Below are 15,001 nucleotides of genomic sequence, written 5' to 3' on the forward strand. Positions count from 1 at the left end.
CCGAGGGCCGAGGGGGCAGCGTGTGCGCAAAGAAGGGGGCGAGGGTTGTCCGCTCACAAGAGGAGGCGTCGCGGTCGCTGTCCAACTTGGCATCGACGTGTCGCGGCTTTAGTCGGAACGCACGAGACAGCGAGGGAGGTGGGTGGGGGGTGGGGTGGGGGGGGGGGGGGCGGGTCTCCATCCAGCGTGTAATACGTCTCGCCGCGAGCTGAGGCCAGCTGAGGCCAGCCGCGCTCCGCTCTCCATCATAAATACTCCTTCTTAGTATTCCAGTCAAACCTCCTCCCGGTCCCGTCCCGCTCACATGTCCCGCCATCTCCATGGCAACGCACAACCAATCGGCTGTCAAGCAAGCTGAGGAACAAACTGATGTAAACCTCCACAACTTCCACGAACTGTTACAGGTTAGAATTACGCATTGACGCAGTCACAGAAGAATCACCGTCATTTCTCGGTGGCTGCACCTTGCATGGCTGCAGGGGCCAAATCCAATAGAATAAAAGTGTTCGTTAAGTTAGAGCTAAATAGAGCTGATTGTAATCTAACTACAGGCCTGCTTCATTTCTCTGTTTAACTATCCTTCATTTTAAGGTGTCAGGGGGACCTTTTTTTTTGGTTTACATTTGCTCGGATTCTGTCTGTAATTGGGCTCTCCGGTTTCTCCAGAGAATGGCTCCTGTCCCATATACCTCCTCTGTTGGGAACACATCCCACAGGATGCCATTTCCAGTGGATTTTTCTTCTTCTTCTTCTTCTTCTTCTTCTTCATGATTTCAAAAGCAAAAACAACCGCAGCAGACAATGCTTCAGCCTACACGCGCAGCGCTCTCTTGTCGTAAAGTTTCCTAAAGTTCGGAGCTCACGTCTCTCAAGCAGGAGGAAACATTTGCATTTGCTGGGGGCTATTTTGAGCCGCGGATGAATCCACATTTACTGCTCGAGTGAGTATTGTATGTGTGTGTGTGTGTGTGTGTGTGTGTGTGTGTGTTCATGATAATGAAGGAACACATCAGGCAGTGCAACAATGCGGCTCATTGTGTTTTTAATAGTTTTTGGACAACAATGGAGCTGCAAAGAGGAAGAAGATATATATATATATATATATATATATACACATAGATTACTCGTTAAATTGGATACATCCATTGTTGGCTTGGGTCTGTGGGGTTTGTTGACAATGAGAAAAAAAAAAAAATACAGATTATTACTAGACTTGTCTTTAAAATCTCCGTCACTTGTGACACTTCAGCGGGCATTCGACGCCGCATGTCGGTCCGAGGGAAATCTATTGAACTGTTTTCTGGCACAAATAAAGTTGGCGTCAACAAGAGATTACTGAAACACTGAAAAAATAAATTATATATATGTATATATATATATATATATATATTATAATCTTCATGCAAGAATGCCACGGAATGGAAGCAAAGGAAGGTGAGCAAGAGAATATATATAAAATGTGGTTTAATATCTAAACTTCAGTCAGTTTAAACTTTTTTTCATTTTTTTCAGACAGTGATGATGAGAAGGAGAGAGCGTCCCCCCCCCTCCCTCTGTGCACTGCATACAGGTTTCCTATGATGGAACACTACCCCTCCCCAGATTTGCTGTGTGGTGATTTGATAAAACGTGAAAGGTCTTAAAACTGTATTTTTGACACAGGGGCCCCTCATGATCATGATACAAACCAGTTGACACAGAGGGCACGGAGCTTTCGGGGGCCCATGAGATCTGTGTCTGAGGTTTCTGCCTCCACCCCAGTTATAACAGAGGAGCACTGGAGCACTGCTCGCTGCACTGGAAATGCACATAAAAACCTTCATATAGCTCTGACACACTTTTAAATCAAGTTCACTTTAGGCCAAAAAAAAGTTGTTTTATGTTGCTTACAGGTGCGGAACCTTGAGAAAAGACAGTCAGCTCTCGTGCCGCAAACCCAACACGAGCTAGGCTGGAACTCCACCCTTTCTGGCTCTGAAGATTTGAAGACCTACGTGAGACTCGGCTCTGCTTCAACGCTGTTCTGCATTCTCATCTCTCGAGCAACAGGGCCCGAGCTTTGTTTGACTCTGCTTCTCCCTTGTGGCTACGAAAGAAAAGTGCAACAGCTCTTTCTTAAATTGAAGGGTCTCAAAGTCGAGATTTCAATGGGGAAACCAGTAAAATGATGTATACAATTTTAAATAAATGCCCCACTTGAAAGTATCCAAAAGTTGTTTGTTGTAATGATTCTATTTCAGGTAAAAGGGGTGAGTTTATGGAAGCACTGAAGCTAGGGGCTTAAACGTCAAAGTGGTCAAAGTAGCAATCAAGTGTGGTAAGGATGCTGCGACTTTTCTTGAACTGCGCGTGATGTGATGTGATGTGATGTGATGTGATGTGAGAGGTTAAGTTGAAAATAAAGGCTGAAATAATCTTCAACTCAAAGTGAAGCTGTAAAGTCAAGCACATTTGCTGATCGCGTCCGCTTTCCTTCCGTGCCGGAGAGGCGGGAACACTGTGCAGGACACTGTGAAGGACACTGTGCAGGACACTGTGAAGGACGCTGTGAAGGACACTGTGCAGGACACTGTGAAGGACACTGTGAAGGACACTTGACTTAAAAGCCAACGTGGGTAGAATTTGTATCAGTATGTGATCAGAGCATCATTCTCGATGGTTCTGGCGGCATAAAGCTTTCGTTTGCAGGAAAGTGAAACAACTCCGGTTGGCAATGGCAGCGAGGTGCGTTGCTGTCTGTTGGGTGTGGTTTCTGGTATGACTACACCCACAACCACACCCACCGGTGATGTGAAACTAGCTTGAAACTCTCAACTCAACTTGAAAATGATTGAATGATTGAAAATGATTGAATTGGGTTCAATGCAGTGTGGTATCGAGTGCTTCCAGAATAACTTATAACTTATTGTCAGGGATGTGAATAAATGTGCAATTTAAACACCGCCGCTCACATTGTGTGTCTGCTCAAAATTAGCCCGCATGGGTCCACTTGGCAAATTCAGCCCAGCCAAATTCCCTAGGCCCGTCCCTAACTGTGTTAATGTGATAATATGTCATGACCCTGACCCAAGTATAGAGTGTGACCACGGTAGCATGAGCTTCAGGAAAAAACAAAAACAAACAAAAAAAACCCAGACGTCGCACATGAACAAAGATTTATTCCTCTTCAGTGGAAGTAAACGCAAACACAAGGGCCTGCCGCCGGGCCCTGAATGTGCTTTCACTTTGTTTTCCAGCAGAGACACACAGAGAGCCTGACTGGTGCCTGCTGCGTGGCTGGTTAGCTCATTCACGTTTACATTCACACCTTCAGGCAATATAGAGCTGGCGATTAACCAGAGACAAACCCCACGCAGGCATGGAGATGTTTTTAATCTTACAAAAAGGCCAGAATTTTAAAAACAAACCGAAAGTGGGAGGGGGGGGGGCCAGAACATTTAAAAAGATACAGATCAGTTAGAAGCAAATCATTTTCAAGTATAGTCACAAAATGTAATGACATGACACATATGATTAGTGCCACAAGAGGCGAACCATGTGTCGTTCCAGTGTTGGTGGTGTCACTGCTTCATCACTAATCTGCTATCGAAAGCAAACCACTGGTTATTGTGGGGATTTGCTGCAGAGTATTAAAATAAGACAAAACACACGGTGACAGAAGAAAATAAAAGAGAGAGTGAGGAGGAGCGACACTTCAAATGAACAGAAGGCAGCAGTAGCTTTGAAATCATTCGTTCAAATGGATCAAAACACAGCCATGTCTAAAGCCGGGACTGCAGGTTATTTGAACGTTTAAAACCCCCTCAACAATGATATGAGTCAAAACTAAAAAAAACAAAAAACAGAACGAATTTCCCCCAAGAGAGATTTAACAAAAAGGACTTCTGTGGCTCGCTTGCATCCGTTGTGACCAGAGCGGGCAGCATGTTCTATATATATCGCTACCTGCCCGAAACAAAAAAAACAAAAACAAAAGGCGCCACTTAAAATGTTAGTATGGTTTAGTTTATTCAGTGTGCTGGTTAAGGCAGGTACGTGTATATGCGCTGCATCAGTCTGAAAACCCCCAAAAACACAGGTTTATGTGGGTCTGCAGAAGCTAAATTTGTGCCTCTTTGATTTATAGTAGAAGTAAATAATGCCCCTAGTGTAGAGGTTGTTGAAAGGCATTCTGGGCAATAAAATCCTTATGTCTATATGTATCATTCCAGAATCTATTATTATTATTATTGTTATCATCATCACTTCATCTAGGGATTTCCCCACATAGGCGTTTTTCCCCAATCCAGTTTGCTAATATCAAATCATGTCTTGACATATTTTATAAGGCAAGTCATTTTAGCAGCGCGCAATAACAGGCCTACATTGAATTTAGTAAAGGCAGTTTAATGTCCGGTTGGTCTGCACAAACAAAAGACTGTATGAAACAGCGGAAGGATACCAAAAAATTAAAAAAAATTAAAAAAAAAAGAGAAATATTGTGACTCAGTTTGAGTTGAGTGATCCTGGACTTTGTTTGCGATCCATGAACGTGATTGTGGGTTACATCCGACTGAACCCAGATCAGACTTTTGTCATAATCACACGGAAGGACAGTCGCACTGAATTATCGTGTCAACACTGACAAATGACATGTGACAGCGGATGAGGGTGTAGTGCAATGTGCCTTTCGCGGCGTGTCTTCAGGGCGGCACCGGCACTACGGCCAGTGCCTGTGCACGGATACCTTTGTGTTTCTACGGGTGACGTTCACTGCAGTCGGATCAGCACATCGGTTCTTGTTATAACGACACTGTCGGGATCTCACTGTAACAGGAGGACATTCGGCAGTTTGAGTGTTTCAATGGAAATAGAAAACCAAAAAAAAAGAAAAAAAAAGTGTCTTTCTTCGAGAGAACACTGCAAAATCGCTATATGCTTGTGTACATATGGAAATATAATTTGGCTGAATGCCTCCTCGGGTCTCAATCTGACATAAAAAAACAAAAAGGGACTCTTTGGGTGGACTGCTCTCACGGCTCACAGATGCATAGACAGAACCTGTGATGAGCAGACACTGCTTCACTTTAAAAAGGCTCAAAAAGCTTCCAGAGGCAGAATTCACCAGACGTTTTTCGAGAACTGTTAACTAAACGATAGGACCGTACTGGGATGAAACGCGTACTTCCTGGTGTTAATATTTACCACTTCTTACCAGATTTCATGGGTTAAAAATGGCTCCACGCGCCATATACTGTTTTAAATCAGGCCTGGACCTTACAAGGACATGAAATTTATATAAAAACATAACGTTAAAGCCCTCTAATCAGTGTCCCCTGACCCCCACACATCACAAGTCCCTCACTCCTCTGTTGCATTCTTTAATATGCAGGGAGAGAGGCTTCTAGCACCGTTTGAGGCCGTAGTCAGCCTTGAAAATAAATGATGGATTGACATTTTCAGAATAATGAGTCGAGTTTCAATAATTTCTTCAACTATTTCAGTCGGCTAATTCATTCGATTTTACACAAATGATTCACATGATTGTTTGTTTCCTAATATCTTTTTTTTCTTCTTAATTTACTCTATCTCGAACACTTTGGGGGTCCACAGAGTGTGCTTTGTGGGCCAGTGGCATTAGAAATCATGAAACAGAAACAACAGGTATGGCTTCATTGACTTAGCTTTTTTTTTTTGCAGTGCAGCACAATCTGTTGTGTTCATTTTGCACTGTTGTGTCCGCATTTATATGATGTGCATCAAACTGAAGGGCAGAAAGTAGGTGCTGGAACAATGTATTGTTCTGCAGATGAGGCTGACCACTCAGTGTAACCCATACCTGAAGATGTAGCACAACTACCATCTCTATATTTTTTTTTTTCATAGTAAATGTTAGTGTCTTGTGGTCTAAAATACTGCTAATAACAGCGCTAAAAAAAAAGTCTAATGGAAGCTCGGAATATTTGGAAGTTTACGTCATTTTTGTCCTGAAAATGCTCAGATACTGCATACGAAAATACCTTTAAAGATACAAATCTTAATTTTTCTTCTAGTGTTCAGCAGCAACCCCAAACTCAGGAAATGCTTTCAAACGTGGATTTACTTTATCATATTCGACCCTGAGCTTCAGTTGTGGTCATGGCCGTGGCAGGGCAGCGTAACTGTCTGCTGTTTGGCCAGAAGAGAAAGTGAAATGAAGCCGATCTATCGGAAAACGGTGCTGCCGCTGGGGTGAAGTGCAGGTGGTGGTGGTGGTGACTACTGTGAGAAACAGCTTTTCACTCCCCCCTTCAACGTGTTGAGTTCATACTTTGATGGCTGCCTCCTGAAACGCGGCGGTCTTCGCTCCCGCGGCACCCCGTCAAACACTGAGGTGTGTCGCCCCCGCGAGAGGCTTTGTGGGGCGACCCTAGTGAATCCCGTTGATGATGCGATTGTGCAGCAGCTCCTGTTCCTGTTCGTGGTTGTGCAGGGTGGGGTTGGCCTCCTCGTCCCTTAGCCGAGCGTTCTTCCTGATCTCCTCCAGGGAGTAGTCCTTCAACAGGCTGCCGTTCTCGAACACAGTCACCAGCAGGTCCTGAAGGGCGCAGACAGCACGCACACACACGCACACACACAGATCAATCTAAACTATTGGAACGCATTCATGTCGGATCTAGTTTAAAAACAGAACATTCTCTCCAGCTACTGTACTGTTGTGTTTAATGGTCATTTGCATGATGCATTTTGTGACCAAGTAAGAGTTAACAATGAAACGGTGGGACTGACCTCCTCAGGCTTGCCTGCCCCCCTCTCTATTGTCTCCAGGAAGCCGTCAGAGTTTCTCCTCAGCGATAATCGACCCCTCTTTGACCCCTTGGATGGGTCGGTCACCGGCTGCTTGTACACGTCCATCTGGGAGGGCAGGGGGGGGGGACACATACAATCAGGTAGGTCATATTTAGAAACAATAATCTGTCGATAATCAGCGAAGTCAGTAAAATTAAATTTGAAAGAAAATCCCTTAAGCATCCAAAAATAATCAAGCCCCAACCCTTTCCTCGTACCCCCTTGCCGTTGGTCTCCACATAGCTGCACTTGAAGGCACAGCTGAGTGTATCTCTGTTGAGCTTCTGAAGCAAAGCGCTGCCACAGCCGAAGAAGACGTTCTCGGCGCTCCAGCCCTCGTCGCTCAGCTTCTCAAGGATCTGCGGGGAAAAAGCACAGAAAGGAATGCTTCAAATACAACAGAGGATTATACGTCATGTGGGAGTCTAGAGAGTGGAGCTGTAGCTGCTAAGATTAGCGTCAGGGTTAGGGTTTAATAATTATTTTTGACCGTGACACACACACACACTCGCTAATATTTCGACACGGTGGCTTTCAGCGTAACAATGCCGACCACTTTAATGCATCCTTAAAAGGATGTAAGGAAAAGAAACCACAAAAATAACTGCAAATAACTGTGATTATGAATGTGAGTCAAACCGATTCAACCGAACGTCCTCACCTCGTCCACCGAGCTGAGGTCAATGCCGTCTCCTTGAATAATTCGCAGGTAAGAGGGCAGCACCTTGTATCCCATGGAGTTCAGCGAGCAGCCAAAACAGTCCTCCAAGATCTTGATGACCTACGAGTGGCATTTCAATGACGGTTATTTTGGAATTTGATACAAAAATGTCTAATGTACAAATTCAAAAACGCACAGGTGAGACAAAAACCTTACATCTAACCACAACAACTGCCACTACTTGAAATACTGTCCAGTAATAAGTAGTATGAACCGTTAAAAACAGCATTGTGCTGTTGTCATCGCTTTGCAGGTACAAGGCACACCCGTCAAGTGAAAAGAGTCAAGTTGGAAGTTTCTAGCTGTAATACTGTAGCTGGAAGTATGAAGATTTCTCTCTTACGTTATTAAAAGAGAGAAAGTATTAATAGCCGAGAAGATAACAATAGAATTTGTTGTGAAAGTAAAGATTCAAGGCAGAAATTTCACATTTATGTTCCTGTGTTTTTTTTGGTTGCCCAGCACTGACTAATCCAGCCCTGTTGTTTACCTCAAGAAGAGTCTCCGCGGGGTCTCCGGAGTCCGGACGGATGACCAGGCACGAGTCCTGGCTGCGCTCCATCACCCGCTCCTTCAGCTTGTCCCCCCAGATGTGCTTGCAGGCGTTGAAGATGTCGTAGCTGTCGCTGACCACCGACACCGGCCCCGAGGAGAACTGGTCCAGGACTCGCTCAAATGCCTCCTTCTCCTTGCTCCTCCCCCAGGAGATGATGGTGCTGGACGACGGGAAGGGAGTAATGAGCTACTGAGATATCAATACTGGTTCTAATATTTGAAGATACGGCCGCTGATGGTTTTTGACAATTTAATCTGAATTAAAAGCCAAAATAAATGGAAAAAGTTACAAGAAGGAACATTTTCGAATTGATTCTGTTGCCACGGGCTACATTTATCGTTGCACACAGACTAACCCATGATTGATATACCTGTGCTCTGCTGCTGGAATGGAGAATCCAGCCATCGGGCAGCTGTAGTATCGCTGAGCCATCAGCAGCCCAGCTACTGTGTCCGTACTGCAGAAATTCACCAGGTGAGCTGCTCCGCCCAATGCTGCAGACTGGAGAGCAGAGGTGGGAATTGTGAGAAAAAACGTGGCTTGTTTCAAGCAGTTTCTTTGAGTTCACGTTCAAACCCAGGCACAGCTTAAAAAAGGTTAATAATTCAGTTATTGCATCCTGATTCTCTGTGCGAGATTTTGTGATTTTTCAGTGAGCTTTTAAGCAGGTAGTAACATACTGACTATGTATCACAGCGTCTTATAAAAAAAAAAGGTGGAAACAAATAATGTCAGGTTGGTGTAAAGTGACGAAAAAAAAAGAAACAATTTCTCGACAGCTGACTGAAACGATCGGGTCCCTCTGAGCTGAGTTGATGAATGGTGCTTTCAGGTACCGGTGAGAGGAGCTCCGAAGCTCACTCAGTTAAAGATTTGTTCCTTTATGCAGCGAACAGCTCGACTATAAAAGAGGCGTTAACACTGCACTGACACTAGTCTGCCTTCACGTTATCATACACGCGCTGGTTTGATCAATGTTCACTTCCACCTCTCAACTGGACCTATGAGAACTCTATATTATAATCTTCTTACAATGAAAACGCTTGTACCAACTCAGCAGCCTTGATAAGTGAATTTACATTCCTGCTTAATGCTTATTAGACTTTCCCCCCCTGACTTTCATTGCGTTCTCTTAATCTAACCTTTGTGCCTGTAATCAGTGATGTAACCAGCCTGATATCACACAGTAACATCATATCAGCGTGACACAGCCAAATGCACCGAGCCGATGTCGCAAGATCATCACTTGTGCGTTTGGATCGTCTGTGAAAATACAGACACAGTTACGCGACGCGGAATTCTTTAGCGCAGCGCGGCGCTGGTTCTCTCGCGGAATAAAAAGACGAGGACAGGAAGACTCCCAGACCTCCTGTGAGGAGACTCCTCTGTAGCCGAAGTCATGCAGTTTCAGGTCCAGGCCTTCCAGGCTCCCTGAGGTGGCCTTCAGGTGCTTGGCCAGTATCTTCTTGAACTCCCTGGATATGGTGGCTACTGTGATGGGATACCACATCTGCACCAGCATGGTCTACATCCAGAAGGGGGTGGGTGGGGTGGGTTAAAGATAGGATGGGTGTGGGGAGAAAAGAGAACAGATAGTGAGTGATCAGTTGGAGAGAAAAAGACAGTGAAGATTAAATGGCGGTGGCGCAATATTGATGTTCTGTCAGGTCTAAACTCTCCTGAGGGCGGTAACTGTCCCTAAATCCCTATTTGGATACATGAAGTTGGGGACGGGAGGTCCCCAGTAAAGATTCTAGCATTTTTGACCCCCAGTTAAACGTAAAAATGTTAAGATTCCTTGTTAAATATTAGGCAATCTTCTGAATCCTTCAAATGCAAAGAGTCAACTAACACTATTTGAGTTAGTAAATTCCATGTACATGTAAGTTTATTACACTGCTGATTGATTTTCAGCGCGTCTAGCTTTACCTCAATGTAGTTGGTGAGCCAGTAGAAGTCTGGATCTGTGTTTTCCACGGTGAAGAGCACGTTGCCTCGCGGTATGATCCTGCCCTCGGGGACGGCTTTGATCCGGATGGGAAGACGGCCGTCATGTTTCTGACACAGCAACAAGCACATTTGCTTCTGGTTAGACATATGATGATGAAAGCCCCCCTCCCCCCCCTCTCTCTGTGAATCTGACAGGTGGAAATCTCTTTGTGTACCTCCAGGACTTTCCTCCAGCCTTCTTCGTCGAACACGGCCTGTTTGAAGTGCATCTGGTAGAAGAGCTTGGCTTCCTGGATCTTCTCCTCCGTGACCACTGGGCCTTTAGAGAACAAACCAAGATGCTTTTACCTCAGCCGCATGCAGAAAATACAAAAATGTCTCAGATCAGAGGAGAAGGGTGTTGATGTACCTGTGAGGTACTTCTTCAGCAGATACTGGAGACCGAAGAACACCACTTCATTGAACTGGGAGCCCTTCTTGCGTCGGCATTCGAAGTAGGAGTAGATTTTGCTGACGTTCGGAGGATACTGTTTGTAGTGCGTGATCTGAAAGACGAGAAAACAGACAACAATTTAAGAACACGTTACGGTGTAATTCCAATGAATGGCCCTCGGTATGGGTCACGTTCATCTGCCACTTTCTGACCGAGTCAGACAGATTTGCGTCGTCAAACGGCATGAAATAAAACCCCAGTGGGGGGAGGGGGTGATGCTTGCGTGTACAGTAAACATGTGCCCTGGATCCATGGTGGCGAGGAATGATGACAGCTTAAGGCACAAGTCTCTCTTTGTGCCCCTGCAAGCACTGATTGAATAATCAACAGCAACACCCAGTCACTGGAAGAAATAGATTCAAGAGGCATTCATTCTACATTCTTCTGCCTCATAACTGCCCCCCCCCCCTTCTTTCTCTAACTTCAGGAGAACAAACTTATGAATTACTTAAGTCACTAAACATGGAAAGCTCCCATCATGCTTGTAGGCGGTGTATGAAGGCGTCAGTGCTTCTCCCCCAAAACATTTCCAACATCGAAATTGGTGTGTTTCTTTTCTTTTTTTTTCTTCCCCTGAGGGAACCTTCTGCCAAGCGCACTTCAGGCAGTGATTAGTATACTCTCCTGTGAAGGCAATACATCCAAACGTGAAGACCTGGTGTTGTAGTTACAAAGAGCATTGGTTTTTGTGTAATAAATATTGCTATCAATACAAGGAGAATGTGGTTGGATATCAGGTATGATATCAGGTGTTAGCTGTTGTAGTAATTGTCTGTATTTTCACACACCCCCTTTCCTCCACCAATGCAGTAGTGGCAATTATTTTGTTTTATAAAAAGGCAAAAATGCAAAAATGTACAAAATGCATACCATTTTAAAGCAACTGTACTTTGAAAAAAAAAAAAAAAAAAAGGTCCATCCATGCTCAAATGCAGAATTCTTAAAAAAACGCCAGTATGTAGCTTAAAATGACGGGACGTTTTAAGTGTGGCGTTGATGGACGCTGCTACACACATTCTCAAATTCATTCCTTGTGTGATTGATACAGTACGTACAATTATTTCTTGCTAACTTATAGCTGTTCCGAATGCATATGGTGTTGCACTAGGTTGTTGAAAAGTGACCAGGACATGTATTGTTTTGTTTGCCTGTTAGCTACAAAACCCTTCAGAATTCACCTGAACAAAGACAGAAATGTAGAACAGAGCGACCCCAAAGGTGGTCCACCGCTAGAACATCCCATTTACTAACACTAACAAACAATATCCTTCCCTTTTAGATGGTAAATATTAGGAATGAGGCCAACCGCGTCATACTCAGATTTGGATTCTTAGGACAGTCCATGATCCTGGTCTGAGCTGCCATAATTAAAAGGGAAAAAAATTCAGGCTGCTCTGTGTCTTTGTGTGATGTGTTCACGTGCTAATAGAAAAGGTCCGGACATCTGGAAAGCGTTGTTCTCACCGACCACACTGTCACAAAATCAAACCCAAAACACAACATGGATTTTATTAAAATAGTATCATGTGTTTTGTTTTTTTCCCCAATTGTCTGTCAATATCATCGCCCCTAGGTTGGTATCGTCACTGCTTCAACAGTGTTTTTGAAGCACAGAAGGAGGGGTGGGCCAAATCCAGGATGTAGTAAAGTATTAAGAGCTGCACATAGCTCGGCATGAGGACGTATCGGGCCTCAGTGAATTCCTCAGAAACTTAAGCAGTGAAAGCTAAAGCTCACAGTGGTCCCAGGCTGTGCGGCGGGTGCATGCTTGATGTGGTCGTTAATGATTACACAAATTCTGAAAACAAAAAACACGTAGCCAAGTCACACACACAGACCCCTGGCCGGTGCTCGAGTGAAAAAGCATGCAGTCATGCAGGCAACGCCATAATCGGCGCCATCACTGCTGTGAGAATCCAATTACGCGAGAGCGGATGACGAGATCTGGGCCTGGAGCCTGTAGAACGTATACACACCAAACGCAAGAGCGTCATATATGTCAGGAGGCAGGAGTACAGGCTGCTCGTCCTCTGCTCTCTGCAGATATTTGGGCAACCGGTGGCTTTCTACAAGCTGCTGTCATTCCTGACTCTGACAGACGCCTGTTTGGGGGTGCAGTTTGGATCAGGAGCCGAGTAGTGCATCAAATGTAGACTATTGGGGGCCGCCATGTGCTCGCGGGCCGCACTCTAAGAGGAGTCATCCCATGAATATTTGCACCACATTTCATTACTGATGCTGGATTTTTGAGGGCAATACTGAAATTGGTATTTGTTTTTAAAAATGGCCGAACACATAATATTAGAAACACTCTTGATATGAATTCCTTAGATTTGTGTGACCAATATACATACTGAGTGCAGCCTGACAGCAAAGGTCACATATTTAATGAGAGAGGGCAATTATTTGGACTTGGTGTCAACTAGTAACTGAACTGATCGATCGCATTGCTGCTGTTGTGTGCATTAATAATGTCTGTGAACCAATTTCGTTGGCTGACATGAGCGGGGACACGCGGCCGGCGACGCAAAGCACCGGCTCGTTGCTGTGCTCGCGAGGTTACCTTTCAAGCCTCAGCGGGAACATGCGCTGCAGGTGTGACGGAAACACTTGCCTCATTTAAATAAACGTGTTCTTGCGGTGACTAAAATGTCAATCATCAATGCAAAACTCTGAGAAGAAAAAAAAACGTTTAAAAGGATGATTACATGGGAGGCAAAACTGAGGAGGGGGGGGGGGGGGGGGGGGGGGTTGTGCTAGTATTTCAGTATTTCCTTTTTTTTTTTAAATATCAGGCAAAGTACTGCGCTGCGGCGGTAATCCCAGTGGACTTTCAGATGAGCTCATCACAATGTACCAAATCAGTTTCTATTATGCGATTGTGATGACAGACACATTGGAGGAATCCTCCTGGCTGTGCTGCTGCTTTGGACTGCTTTTCAGGGGTCATCGGAGCTAATAAAAAGGCCGGGCTGGTCATCATCCAGACCTTTGCCATTTGGCTGCGGTGCAAACCTTTGAATGACATCTAACAGTGACATCTGACATTTAACTCTACTGAGCTGAGCATATGCTGCTGCTGCATACACCAACAGAGCCCTCCCAAGTGGTGGGCTGACTCACGACTGGATTTAGGTTACGAATTGACTGAAATGAAAGTGAAACTCGCAACTCTGAGTCACACCGTGACTTGCACTTCAGAACCCGGGCCTTGGTTCATCAAACTGGAGACCAAGGACTCCTGAAAGGTCCTGGCCTTCCGTGGTCCACAGTGGATCGCTTGTCTCGCTTTACTCCCTTGAGGTTTGATGTTGAGGTCAGCACTTCGACGCAAATGAACAGTGACTGTTTCAACTTTTAGCAGTTTTTTCTTTTTTCTTGTGTCTATGAAGATTCTGTCATGCCAGTGGCAGGATTTCAGTCCAACTACTTGCCTGTACACATCTTTACCTATCTATTTATTAGAACCAAGTCATTCTCCAGTTGTTCTCCAGTCACCTGGATTCCATAGGCCCCCTATGTGGTAAATCTGAAATGGCCCTGTAAAGTGTAAAGTGTAAATCCCCCAATCCCCACTCCGTAGCACCAAGTTATCAAAAACTGTACAGTACCAAGATATGACTTAATTAAACACTTTAACAATAAGGTAAAGCTTGGAGAAATTGGTTAAACACATTTTCCACATTTTCCCCCCAAAAAAAGCGTTCATAACCAGAACGGTAAGGTGTGACGAACAGTTTTGATACCGCGAAATCGAAACCCGGGCCTGACGTCGCCGTCAGTGAACGTCTCTCCAGGTAGTATCTCCTCGGGTAAAGTTTAAATGCCCGTGGCTGGGGCTCTCCGGACTCTACCCCCCACCCCGTAAACCCCTGGTCCTGGTTTGAACAAACTGTAGGGTGCAGTTATAATAATAATAATAATAATAATAATAACAATAACAGCAGGCTCACAACACTAGTGTATGTAACTACCGCTGGTGCCTTACTTTCGTTTTTAACACACGGCCGTCTACTACTACGTTGTAGCGCAGTCAAAGCCTTCAATTGAACCACGAATACAACGGCTGACGTTAATATGTGATGTGCGACGGTATGTAGTGAAATACCGTGTCATTTATTTAAATGTAACGGTTAAAAAAAAACAAAAAAAAACAACCAACTTAAAATGCCCGAAATAGCGACAGAAAAGTAGACGGGCAAGAAGAACGGTTACACTCACCTTGTAAGAATCCGTCGCAAGCAAGAAATTAAAATCCTGCGCTGCCATTGTTGTTATGAATGAATGAATTCACGCAAACGTCAACTTCGCTCTCGGCACTTCAGCAAAGGCGGCGGCCGGCGACCCAGAGCAGGTAGCGGAGAAAACGAGCCCTCAACGTCGAGTTGGTGTTGATTTTATTCACCGTGTTTTCCTCCTGCGAACCCAAATGCAGGCGTTACAGCACTGGCGACACAACCGAGGCAGCACTCAC

At 44.8% G+C, this 15,001-nt stretch overlaps 1 protein-coding gene across 2 annotated transcripts; it reads right to left on the reverse strand.

Moving 5' to 3' along the window:
- Positions 1-3,138: 3,138 nt before the first annotated feature.
- On the reverse strand, positions 3,139-15,001 carry nampt2 (nicotinamide phosphoribosyltransferase 2). 2 transcript variants are annotated; one of them, XM_070902724.1, is made up of 11 exons: positions 14,749-15,001; positions 10,444-10,579; positions 10,250-10,353; positions 10,014-10,142; positions 9,451-9,609; positions 8,455-8,585; positions 8,019-8,244; positions 7,469-7,588; positions 7,026-7,166; positions 6,748-6,873; positions 3,139-6,556 (listed from the first exon to the last, which is right to left on the reverse strand). In XM_070902724.1, the coding sequence occupies exons 1-11, from the start codon at positions 14,794-14,796 to the stop codon at positions 6,389-6,391; spliced, it is 1,488 nt and encodes a 495-aa protein (XP_070758825.1). In that variant the 5' UTR covers positions 14,797-15,001; the 3' UTR covers positions 3,139-6,388. The 2 variants fall into 2 exon arrangements, with proteins under 2 accessions (XP_070758825.1, XP_070758826.1); XM_070902725.1 differs by having other exon boundaries at positions 6,736-6,873.

This window comes from Enoplosus armatus, chromosome 3, assembly GCF_043641665.1.
Source record: "Enoplosus armatus isolate fEnoArm2 chromosome 3, fEnoArm2.hap1, whole genome shotgun sequence".
In the NCBI taxonomy this organism is placed as follows: domain Eukaryota; kingdom Metazoa; phylum Chordata; class Actinopteri; order Centrarchiformes; family Enoplosidae; genus Enoplosus; species Enoplosus armatus.